Source organism: Anabrus simplex, chromosome 1 (assembly GCF_040414725.1).
Source record: "Anabrus simplex isolate iqAnaSimp1 chromosome 1, ASM4041472v1, whole genome shotgun sequence".
NCBI lineage: Eukaryota > Metazoa > Arthropoda > Insecta > Orthoptera > Tettigoniidae > Anabrus > Anabrus simplex.
The window spans coordinates 1,421,865,512-1,421,883,805 of NC_090265.1; the positions used below are offsets into that span (position 1 = coordinate 1,421,865,512).

Below are 18,294 nucleotides of genomic sequence, written 5' to 3' on the forward strand. Positions count from 1 at the left end.
TAGGTTGCTTTCCTGCATTTTCGGCTTAGCAAGATTTCCCGTAATGACTGAATACCTCCTTATTGGTGATATGGTCTACCCATGAGGTCTTGAACATCCTGAGATACATAGAAAGGTCAAAAACATGTACTGACGAAGCCTTTAGTGTTAAGCCCTCAACACCACAAAGCACCACCGTTAACACATAACACTTCATGACATTCTAATGAGTTTTGGATAGGAAGTGATGGCTGCACATAAGATAAGATAATTTGAGAAACACACCTCTAACATTGTTGATTCTGGTTTTAATTTTTATGCCTTGATCTCATTCTTGTGTTAGCTAACATTTAACGCACTTGAAATGTGACACCCTTTCAACAGTGTTTCTGCCCAGGGTGACAGCAGTGTTGTTGATTTTCTGCTAGCTAACTGCCAAGAATTTGTATCCTGAATGTTTCTTTTTAGGCCAGACCTTGTTTAAAAGGAATTGAAAGCTAATTTGTCAGCCAGTATCACAGTGTTATCTGCTTAAACAGTTGTGTTTATTCACTTCCCATTGACCTCCATACCAAACAGCTTAGAAAAACAGTGGTTAATCCTAAACAACTTCAACTAACTTGCAATATTTGGTGCCCTAACACAACTAAGAGCACTGGTACTGTAACATTACAGGCTAATATAATTTTATGCATTGGTATGTTTGACAGTTTAAATGGACTTATTTTTAACCAACTCGGTTGTCATCAGACATCATAACTAGCATTGTGCTCAGATTCTTATCTAGTTCTGTCATTGGTGTTACTGGTGATTTGGATGGCATAACACGTACTGAACTGTCTTGCAAGGTGTTAAGTGATATGCAATAACAGAACAAACTGACCTCTAGCACCTGCCATATAAATGCACATGTTGTCCTCTTTATTTATCCCCTAAACATACAGTAGTTCTTACTGCTGGCAGGAAACAGATTGTGCATTCCAGTGCATGGCAGCATTTCAGCACCTGACATTACTGACACACTCGCAGTACCTTTTCTTACAAATGCAACACGATGTACACTGGTGTCTGATCGGTGTTATCTGTTTGTGACAACAGACATTATTTCCTTTCATATATTTTGATCACATACTAACTTAACAAACCCAAAAACCCCATAGCACAAGAGCCCAAAGGGCAATGGCCTACCAAGCAACAGCTACTCAGCCCAAAGACTTACAGATTATGAGGTGTCATGTGGATGGCACGACAAATCCTCTTGGCCATTATTCTTGGTCTTAAGGTCGGGGTCACTACATCACCATCACACAGCTCAATTGTCATCACTAGAGCCTGGAAGTTAGGCAAAATGCCTATTTCATCTGAGTGGATACATTAAAGTGTCACATAGAGACAAACATGTTTCCGCACTTTTGGAAATGGTAAAACCAGTTATTATTTTGCCTTTTTTGCCTATTTAGCATACATAGCCTATTTGATAGTTTAATACATTTTTTGCCTTTTATAAAAGTTGTTGTGGATATTTTCTGCTGTTATTTATGTATTAAAATTAATCAATGGAAAGAAAAATATATAATTCCAATGTACTGTATTAGTAATAAATAAAAATGTAATAATGAAAAACAAATCATTTTAACATAATAAAAAAAATATTTACACAAACAATATTTTCATATTATATGAATCTCTACTGAAAACTCCACAAGCCAAATGGTCGAAGGGGTTTCCCGATCCTGTCCCTGCTACGTAAAATTAAGTGATGTGATGATTATTGCTTTAAAAGGAAGAATAACTTGGTAACCATCCTCTACTACCACTTATCAGAAGGAAAATGGAAGCGGTCCTATACTTATAAAAATGAAGCTATCAGCAAAAGAAAGGGAAGGACCACGAAGAGAGTGAAAATGAAAGACTCCCTAGGCTTTGCAAATCTAATACCGCTGGGGTCGGAAAAGAAAAAGAGTTGTCCAAGCAAGGTCGGTCAGGAAAGGTAAGATTGAGGAACCCGACAAGGGTAAGTGGAAGCCACGCCAGACTCGGCTAGGACTGCCAACCCACACTCCCAAGTTGAGAGGCCCTGGTCCCCCTTTTAGTGGTCTCCCCTTACGGCAGACAGGGGATACCGTTGCTGTTATTCTGTCATCCCCACTCACAGGGGGATGTAAGATTAAGTTCTAAAATGTGATGAAGATGTGTGTTACATAGCTTACTTTCACGCATCTTTATTATTTTAGTGCCCATTTATGTCATTATTAATGCCTATCTTAATTATTTTACTGCCTATTTCCTAAATGTTAAGTACTTATTCGCCTGCCTATTTTAGCAAAAATAAATGCCTGAACTTCCAGACTTTGAAGCAGCCCTCATATTTGGGTAGAACTGCCTGACCTGGCTGTGGTTTGAAGCCGGGGCCACCAGGCACTGCTACCCTGACATTGCGAGGCCAGCGTAAATGTTAAATTGAAGGTACAAGTAATCCACCAATCAGTCATTAGGAAAAGAATTTTATAAAACCCACAACCCATAAATTTTCAAACATACTTCACCATTCTCGTGTAACTTGTAGCTACATAATATGTTTACTTTCTGTACAAGTAAAACATCAGACTCTTCAGGATTATACAAAGTACACTGATGAGTGATTGAATTAGAGATAGCTATAATTTAGGCAAAATGGTGCTGTGGTTGGTCTGGTGAGTGTAACAGTAGAGCATGGCACACGATTGCGATGTCATCAGACACAGATCCCAGGGAATCACTGGAGAGGTGGAGGGAATATTTTGAACAGCTTCTCAACATAAAATGAAATCTTCGTGGTGGTGTTGCGAACAGCCAAGCTCAATGGGGAGGAAGAACATGGTGTTGGTGAAATTACGCTTGAGGAAGTGGAAAGGATGGTAAATAAACTCCATTGTCATAAAGGAGCAGGAATATATGAAATCAGACCTGAAATGGTGAAGTATAGTGGGAAGGCAGGGATGAAATAGCTTCATAGAGTAGTAAGGTTAGCATGGAGTGTTGGTAAGGTACCTTCAGATTGGACAAAAGCAGTAATTGCACCTATCTATAAGCAAGGCAACAAGAAGGATTGCAACAACTATCGAGGTATCTCAATGATTAGTGTACCAGGCAAGGTATTCACTGGCATCTTGGAAGGGAGGGTGCGATCAGTAATTGAAAGTTGGATGAAAACCAGTGTGGTTTCAGATCACAGAGGGGCTGTCATGATCAGATTTTCAGTATGCGCCAGATAATTGAAAAATGCTACGAGAAGAATAGGCAGTTGTGTTTATGTTTTGTAGATCTAGAGAAAGCATATGATAGGGTACCGAGGGAAAAGATGTTCATCGTACTGGGGGACTATGGAATTAAAGATAGATTATTAAAAGCAATCAAAGGCATTTATGTTGACAATTGGGCTTCAGTAAGAATTGATGGTAGAATGAGTTCTTGGTTCAGGGTACTTACAGGGGTTAGACAAGGCTGTAATCTTTCACCTGTGCTGTTCGTAGTTTACATGGATCATCTGCTGAAAGGTATAAATTGGCAAGGAGGGATTCAGTTAGGTGGAAATGTAGTAAGCAGTCTGGCCTATGCTGACGACTTGGCCTTAATGGCAGATTGTGCCGAAAGCTTGCAGTCTAATATCTTGGAACATGAAAATAGGTGCAATGAGTATGGTATGAAAATTAGCCTTTCGAAGACTGAATTGATGTCAGTAGGTAAGAAATTCAACAGAATTGAATGTCAGATTGGTGATACAAAGGTAGAACAGATCGATAGTTTCAAGTATTTATGTTGTGTGTTCTCCCAGGATGGTAATACAGTAAGTCAAATTGAATCAAGGTGTAGTAAAGCTAATGCAGTGAGCTCGCAGTTGCGTTCAACAGTATTCAGTAAGAAGGAAGTCAGCTCCCAGACGAAACTATCTTTACGTCAGTCTGTTTTCAGACCTACTTTGCTTTCCGGGAGCGAAAATTGGGTGGACTCAGGATATTTTATTCAAAAGTTAGAAGTAACAGACATGAAAGTAGCGAGAATGATTGCTGGTAAAAACAGGTGGAAACAATGGCAGGAGGGTACTCGGAATGAGGAGATAAAGGCTAAGTTAGGAATGAACTCGATGGATGAAGCTGTACCCATAAACCGGCTTCGGTGGTGGGGTTATGTGAGGTGGATGGAAGAGGATAGGTTACCTAGGAGAATAATGGACTCTGTTATGGAGGGTAAGAGGAGGGAGACCAAGACGACGATGGTTAGACTAAGTTTCTAACGATTTAAAGATAAGAGGTATAGAATTAAATGAGGCCACAGCACTACTTGCAAATAGAGGATTGTGGCAATGTTTAGTAAATCCACAGAAGCTTGCAGACTGAACGCTGAAAGGCATAACAGTCTTTAATGATAATATATGTATGTAATGTATGTTTTTTTCTGATTATGGCTGAAGATGACCCAATATAAGAGGGTCAAAACTAGTTCCAATATTTAATAAAGATAATAACATAAATCTAATTGGTATTGAATTGGTGGATAGTTTTGCAGTTTGTGATAGTTTGCATAATATGTCGATCATGTTCAAGCAATTTTTTATACTTTGATGATTGCTCCTAGTTTGTTTCTGGTAGTATATACAATTTGTTGATAGGATGCATGATGGTACCAGAACTGTTTACAGTAGTCACCCTGGAGAGACAGTCATCTCTGAGATGGACCATTTTCACCAATCCTCTACTCCATTGAAGAAGAGGCAGGTTGTCATCCTTGATGAGCACAAGATCGCCAGGATGTAAGTTAGGATGCTCTTGTGCGCACTTGTAACGTTGTTGAAGTGTGCTGAGGTAGTCCTTATACCATGTTTGGTTATAATCTTTTATTTCTAGTGTTGGAACATTATATTTTGACCTCAAGTTACTCTTCAGTTTTGAACAATGTGCTCTAGTGATAGGCTAACTTTCTGTCATGCTCTCGTCATTAACAATTGAAATCTTTTTCGTGGTGAGAACTTCTTGTTGATAGTTCTTTTGCGCTTTTCTAGCCTCTCATTAAATATCTTGAGTCCAGGCTGGATACTCTCTATACTTCCCAGGAATTCATCGCTTGATAACTCAGTATGTTCCTTTTTGACAATATTTTTCTACACCTGTTATGTAAATTTGAGGCTGGACCTGCTAGTTTATTAGTGGTAATGTTTATTGAAAAATGCTACCATGGCAACTAATTAACATTACAACAGTTGAAAAGATAAATGAAATCACACACAAAATATTTTCTTCAACTCACCGCATATTTAGCCAAATTAACATCACAACTGTCGAAGGGGTAAGTAATCTTCTCATACATCGTTTTTTCTTCGTTCTCTCCTTCTCCTTTAATTTTATTCCTTAACATTTCACTCTCCTCTTATTTCAGACATAACACCACAAGCTCTACTCAACTTCGCACATTTTCCTTTCGACTTTTAATACAAGAAGCTACAACCACGTCTACCAGCTAATTATAAATATAGCTACGTTTTCTGACAAGTACCTGTCCTCGCTCTTAAGTGCATCAAGAAGTTTGTCGTCTTATCTTTTCATATAAGATCAACAACTTCAACAGACAAACAACTTTGGATTTTACCTCATCTTTAACCAAATTAACATAACTGTCGAAGGGACATAACACTACCGAACACTTTGAGTCTGCTGCATTAATTACAACGCCATTGAAACCTAAGTGCTTTTATCGTTACATGGATGACACATTTTCGGTCTGGCCACATGGAAGGGTAACATTAAATGAATTTTTGGAACACCTAAATTCCATTAACAGTAAGATCAAATTCACGATGAAAGTAGAAAATGAAGGTAAATACCTTTTCTTGATGTGCTAGTATACAAGAAGAATGATGGTACACTAGGCCATGCAATGTACAGGAAACCTACACATTCTGAAAGATACCTTCATAAGTCCTCACATCACCACCCATGCCAAAAAGCAGCTCTCCTTCGAACGTTATTTATTAGGGTGAATAATGTTGCAGACGCTGATAACCGCTCGAGTGCATTAAGAGAACTGACAACATCCATGAAGAATAACGGCTATACGTCAGGAGACAGCACGAGCTGTGAAGATCAAGGAGCCTAACAGGGATATTACCAACCAGGACTACAGTAAAAAGAAGGAAGTATTCCTTCCTTACGCGGCAGGTATAACTGACAGAATAGGGTGCATTCTTAGGAAGCACAATATAATTCCAGTTTTCACCACAGACCAGAAGCTCAAATCCCTGTTTCGACAAAAAAAAACCCCACCATCCTGAAACACCGGGCGTGTATGAAGTTCCATGTGGTTGTGGTTGCTCATATATTGGCATGATTAAAAGGCTTGTCAGTACTAGGGTGAAAGAACACATTAGGTCGGTAAAGAATGTTGCTCTTACATCCTCCACGGAGAATGCCATAAGCCAGTCTGCCATAGCAGAACATTTCTATAGTACAGACCATGAAATCCTCTTCACCTGGCGAAGGTCATCGCGCCTGTAAAAGACTTCTATGCTCAAGTGGTAAGAGAAGTTGCGCCCAAATAACATCAACAGGGAAGACGGCTTCAAGTTATCATATACATGGAGACCTGTAACTGCAGAAATACATGCATAACACCACCATGGAACAGCGGGGGCGCTCACAAAACCGTCGACAGAGGGCGGTGAAGAAGATCCTTGAGACCTTTTAGTAGGGTAGGCCGTGGATAGTACGGCCATAACTTCCACGTTCCTTTGAATTTCTCTGCTCACTGTCGGAAGCAGAATTTAACTTGCCCTGATGAAGGCCAATGCAATTTGGCTGAGAGCTCGGCTTCATTAAATAAACATAGTGGCTTTAATCCAGTAATCATTTATTTATTTACGTTAATAAAATATGATCTTTATGGATTAACGTGTGACATAAATTAAATGTGTGAGTTAAGATCTCATAAAGATAATCAAGTGTTAGATTAAACTAAATTTGTTGAGATCAGAGTGATAACAGATAAAAAGAATTTAAGGTGAGAATTTAGCTCTGTTAATGAATAATTAACGCATAATATAGAAATGATCACTAAAAATTTTAAGATGATGAAGTGAATTAATAACGGCTAATTTTTGGAACTATTTTTGAGTACATAACTGGTAGATTCTGCACATCGTGTAAATATTGAGAATCTAAATAATAGGCATAGATTGGTCATCAATCACATGAAGTGATTTCCTTATTTTGAGTATTATTTGCATTAGTCTAGTCATGTATACCAGAGCTAATTGTTTTTGTCATTAAATAGAGATGACCAGTATTAAAATCAAGTTACAAATGATTTATTGAGAAGTAGGGATTTTTGTCACCTAATGTAAGATTTTCAGTCTAAATTACAGGCTAAGTTTTGTTTTTTTCTGGTTCATTCCAGACTTAACCCGGGTTTTCTGCCATCATCAAAAATATGTTGTAAAACTTCACTGAATAGAAAAGTGAGTGATTCAAAGAATAGCATAACACAAGCGACCATTCATTTTAATTTACAATTAAAAATGTGTGAAGTACTTATTTTTATAAACAAATGTCAGCCTTGTTTTTAACTTGTGTTTATTTTTGTGCCATCGTCAGCCCTATCCTATGCCTCTAATAAGTGAACAGCCCGCAAACGAATGGTCCACCTCGGGATCTCTTGCGTTGCTCGCTGAGTTAGTCAGGGAAAATAGCTCTCTCTCTCTCTCTACTTTTCTTTCAAGGAGGAAACATATATATTGTTCCGTTCGTTTGCAGCTTTACTAGCCAAGGATGTACACAAATATGCTCATAGATGGCAGAAGCTGTTCTTTCAACACTACTGATGAGGAAAATTTCCTCAGTATCTTGTAATATTTTTTCTCCTGTTCAAAACTAAATAATTTCCTACACAGTATGTCGCTGCCCTCTATCTGTTTCCTAGACTCCTGCTACCTTACTTAACTGATCATTCAAACCTAAATAATTTCAATAATCATATGACAATGGGGTTTGAGCCAACTATCTCTCAAATCCAAACTTGCAACTACACAACCCATACCGGCTAGCCAACTCACATGGTAAAATGTACCTCCGCACTGTACCAATGAAAACACAACTTTAAAAAATAAAATTAAAATTTATGATAACTTACTTGACCATCAACAAACAAAATTGAATAGGGCACTTTATATGGAATCAACTGGTCCACAGCCTCATAGAGATCTTGACCTGACAGCCGGTTTGGAAGGCGAACAAGTTTTGGGTGTCCAAATAACTTCATTGTTTTGCGATTGTTGTTTCCATCACCCTCTGTATCAAGTCTGAACACCACAGGTACATTGAGAAGCCTGGAAAAGAATTCACAAACATAATATACTTGAACCATTATTTCTCCACACTATTTATTGGTGCTGCAATATACAGGTAACTGTGGCAAAATTTGTAACAGACAATCAGTGCTATCAGAGTGAAAGAACATACGGGATGCCCTAGCGTGCTTACATTATACAGTCTACAATAAAAGAACACGTTAATATAGTTGTGATAAGAAAGGATTACAGACAAAATTTCAAATCGAATATTAGGATTGAAGATTTCTGCTTCACCTATTGGCTGATTAATTAGAATTATATTGGTACAACAATTGCTTATGTTACTATAAAGACAATGAACCTCTTCATTAAACATTGAATTATTTCAATTAAAGAAGAGTGGGTAGGAGATTAATCTTGTAATATTAGGCAGTATCTCCCATATAATGTTACCAGTATAGATAAATATATTGATTCTTGTCAATTTTTGCATAAAACATCTGCTGGAGTACCCCCCCTTGTTAATTAGGATCAAGTGTTGTCTCCACAAGTATATACGTATTGTCAGCAAGACTATCATTGAATAATAGGTTCACATTAACCAAATGCAAGGACAATTTTACGTTAAGGAAAGATTTTTTGAAGTGTATTTTAAATGTAACAAGAAGAAACGGATGGTGATTTTCTGTTCTTAAGACTCTGATCACTAGTTCTAAGCATCAATTTTTATTTCAAGTGCACTCTGTGAATGCTTGTTAAGTTTTAGGAATTTTAAATGCTTTTGACTATTCTATATTATCCGTTATGTCTACTTTAATCTAAACTATTAACAAGCAGCTGAAGATGTATTTCATGGGATGAAATATGTACGGATAATTTTGATCATGAAATTTAATCACAAAGTGTGATTAGAATTGTATTGAAAAGGTGGAAATCTTCAAGCCTTTTATTTTAGAGTATCTCACAGTCAATATGGAACAATTATGAAGTTTGCAACTTGTAATAAGTGGTGTGTTCCAAGCTGTCAATGGAGAGATGGCATGGATTGACATTAGTAGACGAATAAGTTTGAGTGGTGTTTTTTAAAGTAGGAAAGACCATAATATGAAGATAAAGTTGGTATTCGTAATAATAATGTTATTTGATTTACGTCCCACTAACTATTCTTAAGGTCTTCGGAGATGCCGAGGTGCCGGAATTTAGTCCCGCAGGAGTTATTTAACGTGCCTGTAAATCTACCGACACGAGGCTGTCGTATTTGAGCACCTTCAAATACCACCGGACTGAGCCAGGATCGAACCTGCCAAGTTGGGGTTAGAAGGCCACCGCCTTAACCGTCTGAGCCACTCAGCCTGGCAAGTTGGTATTCAAGAGGACAAATTGGGGCAAATATTTGTTTATAGGCAGGGGAGTTAGGGATCAGAATAATTTACCACGGGAGATGTTCAATAAAATTCCAAATTCTTTGTAACTATTTAGGAAAAGACTAGGTAAACAACAGATAGGGAATCTGCCACCTGGACGAATGTCATAAATGCAGATCAGTGATGACTGACTGAGCATTCAGACTGCTATTAGCTGTACATTCTGGTAGACCCATTATTATTTTGAAAAATGTATTACTAATTACATCTAGTTCCTTGTTATCTACAGTGAAACCTCGGAATGCGAGTAACTTGGTCTACGAGTGTTTTGCAAGACGAGCAAACATCTATATATATAAAATAAGAGTTTTGTCTGTACATTGCTCAGAATTTGAAAAGAATGGTATTTCTGTATCGGTCATGTCCACAGTAACTAGGAAATGCACTTTTTACTTTTCCGTAATTTCTGTCTGTATGTATGTATGTACGTACACGCTTCACGAGAAAACGGCTGAAGGAAATTTAATGAAAATCGGAATGTAAAGTTGGGTGATGAACCACTACAATCTAGGCTGTAATTTTTTTTTATTCATGCTGAGTGAAATGGTAGTTTAGGTGAAGGCCTGGAATTTAATTCTCAAATATTTATGTTATTAGTGGTCATACCTTAATGAAAGTCGGTATGTGAAGTCCGGGAATAAGTCGCTACAATATAGGCTATAAATAATCTTATTCACGCTGAGAGAAATGGCAGTTTAGGAGAAGGCCTAAAATTTATTTCTCAAATATTTGTGTTATAGTGGTCCTATCGACAAATACTACATAATTAAAGTTATATAGTATTAAATTTCTGATCATTTATGTCTTACACAATTTTACAGCACCAGCTATTATAACAGTGGTATTAATGAATTTTGATTTTTGTTGTTAAGTCCATATCGGCGCCGAGCCATGAGAAAATGGGTAAACAGAATTTAATGAAAATCGGTATGCAAAGTCGGAGAATAAGGAACTACAGTCTACACTATAAATAATTTTGTAAGATGCCCTAATATCACAGTTGAAAGAAAACTAAATGTGAAGTCCTACAATACAGAAAGCTCATAACATTGATCAACAATAACATTACACTGACCATTGTTTGTTGGAATGTGCTTTTTGTCCCTGTTAAAACTCATCTCTGATAGATGGGATTACTGCTGTATACCGAGTTTTTAAAAATTTTCTTTATGTCGCACCGACACAGATAGGTCTTATGGCAACGATGGGATAGGAAAAGGGCTAGGAGTGGAAAGGAAGCAGCCCTGGCCTTAATTATGGTACAGCCCCAGCATTTGCCTGGTGTGAAAATGGGAGACCACGGAAAACCATCTTCAGGGCTGTCGACAGTAGGGTTCGAACCCACTACCTCCCGGATGCAAGCTCATAACTGCGTGCCCCTAACAGCACGGCCAATTGGCCTGGTCGTGCCGAGTTTAACAGCCTGCCTGAATATTGGCGGGAAGTAGATCGGGAGTTGGACAACTTTCTTTGTTAGCATGCCATTCCCCTGGTTTGTAAATTTTCTGATATTACTGGTACGTAACACGCTGGTTCATCGTGGCATTCGAGCTACTCAATCCCTCCTCTGATTGGTTTGAGCAGTGTGCATATTTAACGGAATAATGACAGAGAAGTGTTCACGGATGTCTGCAGCCTGGTCATTCCAGCACTGGAAATTTGGACTGTTAGATCAGCACCGTAGTAGGCCTATTGTTCGTTAAAGTGAGAACATGTGTGGTTTTTCATTTGATCGAGTTTTTTGTATGATAACATTACTTTAATTAATACATTCCTACTGAAGTGTTTGTACTGGCCTTAAATTGATTTCAGTTAGGAAAACCACGAAGACAAGTCTTTCTGAGAATCCCGTAGCACGGGTACATCAGCTAGTTTTAAATAAATTGTAACTTGATAAGCGAGAGGGGTTCTGCAATACGAGCGTCAGGTGTGCCTATGTTTTCCCCTCTCCTGTGCATTTGTTGAATGGATGAACGAGGTCTTTGGTCCTGTAGTGAAGAACTACCTTTCAGAAAATAATCTGCCGCTCAAAGTCTTGCTGGTTATGGACAATACTCCAGCTCATCCTCCAGGCCTTGAGACCTTGAGGCCGACTTACTGGAGGAATTCAAGTTCGTTAATGTTAAGTTCTTTCCTCCCAACACTACTCCACTACTCCAGCCTATGGATCAGCAAGTCATTTCAAACTTCAAGAAGCTATACACCAAAGCACTATTTCAGCGATGCTTCGAAGTGACCGAAGGAACAAACCTTACCCTCCGAGAGTTTGGGAGGAATCACTTCCCCATTGTGAACTGCCTGAAGATCATCGATAAAGCCTGGGACGGAGTCACCAAGAGAACTCTCGCTTCTGCCTGGGGAAAGCTGTGGTCTGACTGGGTTCTCGGAAGTGACTTTGAGGGGATTGTTGGTGACAACGAGCCGCCGATTGTCGATGAAATTGTGTCCTTAGGGAAGACTATGGAACTGGAGGCGAATGATGTGGACATTCAAGAGCTGGTGGAAGAACATAGCCAGGAACTGATCACCAACGAACAGATGGACCTGCATCGCGAACAACAGGAGGAGGTTATGAAGGAGATCTCGTCCGGGGAAGGGGAGAAGGAAAATCAATGGAATCTCTCACTTCAACTGAGATTCGAGACAAGTGCAAATGTGGTAAAGGGTACACAATTTTGTAGAAAAAAAGTGCCCGAATAAGGCTGTAGCAGTGCGAGCGATGAATCAGTTCAATGACAATGCAATGTCACATTTTTGTGAAATACTCAAAAGAGGCAAAAGCAACAGTCATTGGACAAGTTCCTCGTTAAAGTTGCACGAAAAGAAACAATCCCAGCGAGCCAACAGATAGCACTGATTCCGTTAGTGAAATTCATGCTACACAGTAACTCTTCTCATGTCATCTTTCGTCTCCCTCGCAGCAACTATGATTCTATTGTAAGTGCACTTTAATTTCTTTTATGTTATATTTTGTTTTGGAAATGGTATGTGAATAAATATTTTTGTATTGTGGACAAATTATCCGCGTTTCAATTGTTTCTTATGGGAAAAATTGCTTTTATATATGAGCGGTTTGGATCACAAGCATGTTGCCGGAACGAATTATGCTAGAAATCTAAGGTTCCACTGTACTTCAATACCCCATATTTCTACCCTATGCAATGCTCTTGATATCACAAGAGCCTTTAAAATATTTTTATGTAACTTTTATTATTTCCTTTCCAGACATACCGTGCTAGATAGAGCGGCCAACCCTTTCATTTTAGCTTGTCTTACCTGTTGTTTCCACATTCCATTTGATGTTATAATTCCTAAACAATCTATTTTATTGACCACTTCAACTACCCATCCATCAAGATATTACAAACACTGAACATCAATGACTGAAATCAAGGAAACCACCTTGGCGTACAGCAACAGATCTTGAAAGAACCTCTTTTCATGTTAACAGTTTATGGAAAGCCCAGTGGAATCAGTCTTCAGTAGTCAACAAACATCTAGTTGAGAACCCTTCTAAACGTGTACAAGGATTTGATCTTCCAAGGCGACAGTGGAGAATCATCAATCGGATAAGAACTGGGACAAGGCAGATGTGGTTATATAATGTGCAAATGGGGTTGGACTAGCTCTGCAAATTGTGACTGTGGTGCCCCTTTTCAGTCAACCACATTGTTGCTGACCGCCCAATTTGAGCTTTCAAAGGACATTCACCGCACATCAGATGAAGCAGTTGATGGGATTTATCCTGAAACTATATATGTGTACATATATTCATCATACAATAAATAAATAAATAAATAAATAAATAAATAAATAAATAAATAAATAAATAAATAAATAAATAAATAAATAAATAAATGAATGAATGAATGAATGAATGAATGAATGAATGAATGAATGAATGAATGAATGAATGAATGAATGAATGAATGAATGAATGAATGAATGAATGAATGAATGAATGAATGAATAAATAAATAAATAAATAAATAAATAAATAAATAAATAAATAAATAAATAAATAAATAAATAAATAAATAAATAAATAAATAAATAAATAAATAAATAAATAAATAAATAAATAAATAAATAAATAAATAAATAAATAAATAAATAAATAAATAAATAAATAAATAAATAAATAAACAAATAAATAAACAAATAAATAAATAATTTTATTTGATACCACTATTCTAACCAGCCTCACAGTCCGTCTGTTGACTGAATCAAAAGCTTTTTGTAGGTCTATAGCTGTAACATACTCTACAACCTTTCCTTTTTATGTGAAAATGAAATGAAAACCTACAACCTGTTTTCCAGTCATTAACAGGGTTAGGGATGGAATGAATGAAGCAGATATAGGCCATTAGTACGATGGGGTCGCCACTCCCAAAGTGATTTATTAATGACTGATAGATGCTATGAAATGAGAATGGAGAGTGTTGATGGAATGAAAGACGACAGGGAAAACCGGAGTACCCGGAGAAAAACCTGTCCCGCCTCCGCTTTGTCCAGCACAAATCTCACATGGAGCGACTGGGATTTGAACCACGGTATCCAGCGGTGAGAGGTCGACGCGCTACCGTCTGAGCCACGGAGGCTTTCCTTTTTATGTATTTATCAATATTGTTTTAACTGGCTGTTGTTCTCATTCCTTTCCTGAATCCCGAATGGTAAATGGAATGTACAGAGTAATCCTCTACCCATTATCCACATATATATCTTGCTGAGTGTACCTTGTCTCTATTTTCTTCACAAATCTTCACAAGTAGTGGCCAGTTTTCAATGTAATATTGAAGGCAGTCAGACAATGTACTTAGTCAAACTTCTTGAGGCAGGATTAATGATTGCCCTTCTTCACTCCAAAATTTTACATTTGCAAAATGATTATTCCAGAAGTCTTTCACAATTTCTACTACATGTTCCTTTATGTTTGAGGTGCCCTTACTAAGATCCTGTGAGAGGATATTCAAAATATGAGCAGAGCAGCCATATGTAATTACATCAATATCTTCCGTTTCTCTGAGAGCACCCCTAATTTTTGCCATATTGTTTCCATTATTTGTAATGAAGCTTCTCACATTACACTTTAATTCACTCTCACAACTTTTCACTCAACTTGTTGCAAGTTCAATTAAGTAGTCATGTCTGTGGGGATGCCCAGACATATCAACTGTGTTGGACAGATGTACATTCCCGTTTTCACTAGTTACTGTAACACACTTAATAGGCTCATTATGCACATTTGACCATCCATCAAAGCTCAGATCTCTCTTGTTTTGAAGCTGAAGGTGAAACTACTGGATCTTTCTCTGAATTTTGATCTTCACTGCCAGATGTTGCAGTAAATAGAGATAAATAGAAATAAACAGGCCATTATGGTCAACATTATTATTAATAAAGATGTTGCAGTACCATCATTTCTTCCACGATCATCATTTGTGCTGGTATATTTCTGAATACTTAAATTTAATTTATTTATCAAACACAATGTATACAATAAAGTTTTTCACCACTCTGTCATTTCTGTGATTAGAGATTGAGGTCTGTTTACACATTCCACTAAATGGTATTTAGAGCATGGATTATTGCATTTCTTGCAGATGCAATCCTCCTTGGCTTCATGGAATGCCTCATTCTGGCAGATCCTTCCATGAAACCTGTGGACAGTGAATTATTATTATTATTATTATTTTTTTTTTCAAGTTGCTTTACGTCGCAGTGACACAGATAGGTCTTATTGCGACGATGGGACAGGAAAGGGCTAGGAGTGGGAAGGAAGCGGCCGTGGCCTTAATTAAGGTACAGCCCCAGCATTTGCCTGATGTGAAAATGGGAAACCACGGAAAACCATCTTCAGGGCTGCCGACAGTGGGGTTCGAACTCCCTATCTCCCGAATACTGGATACTGGCCGCACTTAAGCGACTGCAGCTATCGAGCTCGGTACAGTGAATTGTGTATATAGATGTCGAAGTTTGAAATTCGGTCCCTTCCAAATTTCTGACTTCATTGCATCAGTCTCCATTATTTCTTGGGGTATCTCGTCGGCTTTTTTCCGTCTCTCCTTGATGATAGTTTTATATGCCTGCGTTTCCGGTAGATCAAAAATGTGCTTTATGTCTCCCATGAAGAAGGTTTCCTGCGCTATTTTAGAGGCGTAGCTACTTCTTGAGAATTTTGATATCGAGAGAGCTCTCTTAATAAATCTCGCTTTGACGCTTTCTAGCTTCCTAAGGTTGTTCACCGTCAAGTAAGGCCAAATTAATTGAATACCATATGTGGCAGTTGGCATAACTTTAATTTTGAATAGTTTCATCGTTGTTGATAGGGATAGGTTTTGGAGTTTGGGGATGTCATATGAGACTTTTGTTGCTGCCGTAGCTCGCTCCTGTAACTAATCCCTGCAGTTCTAAACCACATGGTTCGCATTTAGCTTTTATGCCTTTTCCACTTGAAGTGGAAAGTTTTTTAAATTCTCCCCATACTGGATCGAGTTTTTGGCCTGGATTACTATTTCTTGCAACACTTAACACTTTTATAAGTACAATACAGCACATTCAATAAAGCAACTCTTCTGTTAGAAAATTACTACTTAACTCTATCTCAAAAAATACACATGGGAAATGAGTTGGAACAGCCTACCTTTCCTTAAAAGATTCTAAATACTTTATATGTTTAAATTAATGTTATTTCTAGAGCTTAACCAGCGTTTCATCTTAGGTCTGACACTAGACTCATCAGAGCTCTATTGGTGGAAGAATATCTAATTCCCTCCTTGGGAACTTAGAATTTCCATTTGGAATTGCTGGGCAGGCAATGGTTCCATTGTGGAGTTTTATCTCCCGTATGCAGTTGTCAGACTGTGCCTCTTATATAAGGCTTCTGATGGGTTCACCTGCATACAACCCAGCGTCAGTGGGTAGGGTCTGACACATCCCACTCTGATTTCTAGAGCTGTCAATTGATTAAAAAATTTTATCAGTTAACCGAATGCCTGTATTCGAATAATCAAATTTTAATCGGGCTCACACAGTATATAAGTTTGAGAAATATATCTGACACATATTTTGATACTGTAATTCGATAATGCTAGGACGCCCCCCACAAGGAACGCGCGTCGGCCTCGCTTGACCACTGTGACAAATGGACAAGGGTGGAACCAGCTAAAGAAGCTAGCTCAATGCAAATAACATTTACATATCACCCACCCTCTACATTGGGACTCTTACTGGAAGCAGTCACGAACTAGCAGCAATGCAGAAAGAATGGAAAGTGGACATTGCATGTGTGTAAGAAACACATTGGAAAGGCCAGAAATCTTGTGACATCGGAGATGGCCATAAACTGATCTACCATGGTACATCCAACAGGAATGATGTTGCCATCATCGTCTGCGCCAGCCTGCGAGATCGAGTTGCTGAGTTTCAGCGCTACTCAGACAGCCTTATGTCAAAGGAAAAGGAACAGTTTTGGCAGGAGCTCCAAGACAATGTTTCAGCGTGTCTTCAAGACGAGTTTCTACTTCTCTGTTGTGATCTTAATGGGCATGTTGGTCACACCAAGGATGGTTATAGCTGCCATGGTGGTAATGGCTACAGTATCCAAAATGGTGATGGTACTCAAAATTTGGGTTTTGCAGAGGCAAATGGCATGGTTATTGGCAACACATTTTCAAAAACCACATCAACCACCTTATCACCTACACTAGTGTAATTATAGCAGCCAAATTGACTTTATCCTTGTTCAACGCTGTGATCTCAGATTAGTATTAGATATAAAGGTCATACCATCTGACTGTGTAGCCCCTCAACATAAGCTGCTCACGGCAGACTTATGGATCTGTAAACATCGTAGAAGTGGAGGAATAAATGCCCCCTAAAAGATCAAGTGGTGGAAGCTTAGACCAGAAGGAGACCCTAGCAGACAATGTAAATTTTCCTCCCATCGACCTGAATGCGATTGACAGCATGTGGACCACATTCTGCAAATCTGTCACTGCAACCGCCACAGCAACCTTGGGTACAACAAAACCTAGTTTCCACCGTATTGACAAGCAAACACGGTTATGGATGGCCCAAATCCAAGAAAAGGTGCATGATAAGAAGAAAGCATATAGAAACTGGGTTTCAGAAAAGACTTCAGAGAGCAGGGAAAGATATGTCATAGCCAAACGTAAGGCTAAGAAAGATGTCTGTGAAGCTAGGTGCAGGAGAGAAAACTATCTTCCATCTGGCCAAAGCTAGAACAAAGTCTGCACAGGATACTGAGCACATGTGCATAAAAGGCAAAGATGATCAGAGATTACAAGACAAACAGAACATCATCAAACGTCTGCAACAACACTTTGAAGAGATTTTCAACAATGAGTTCCCACATCCGCCTATTCCAGAAAGTAATCCAACAGCAGGTCCTATCTCACACATCACACCAGAGGAAGTCACCAACCCCATCAGGAGTATGAAGAACCAAAAAGCGCCAGGACCCGATGATCTTCCGGCAGACCTCTGGAAATTGAAGGAATTAAAAGAACCTGCGATCACCTGGCTGAATGCCATAGCTGACTCTGGCTCTGT

At 38.4% G+C, this 18,294-nt stretch overlaps 1 protein-coding gene across 3 annotated transcripts in view; it reads right to left on the bottom strand.

The window, feature by feature from the left end:
- The window catches only part of LOC136858382 (uncharacterized), a 523,023-nt gene that overhangs the window by 175,299 nt on the left and 329,430 nt on the right, over positions 1-18,294 (bottom strand). For all 3 annotated transcript variants that reach the window (XM_067137884.2, XM_067137885.2, XM_067137886.2), the window contains exon 12: positions 8,137-8,332. In XM_067137884.2, coding sequence (XP_066993985.2) covers positions 8,137-8,332 — 196 coding nt within the window. The remainder of the gene's footprint in view (positions 1-8,136; positions 8,333-18,294) is intronic.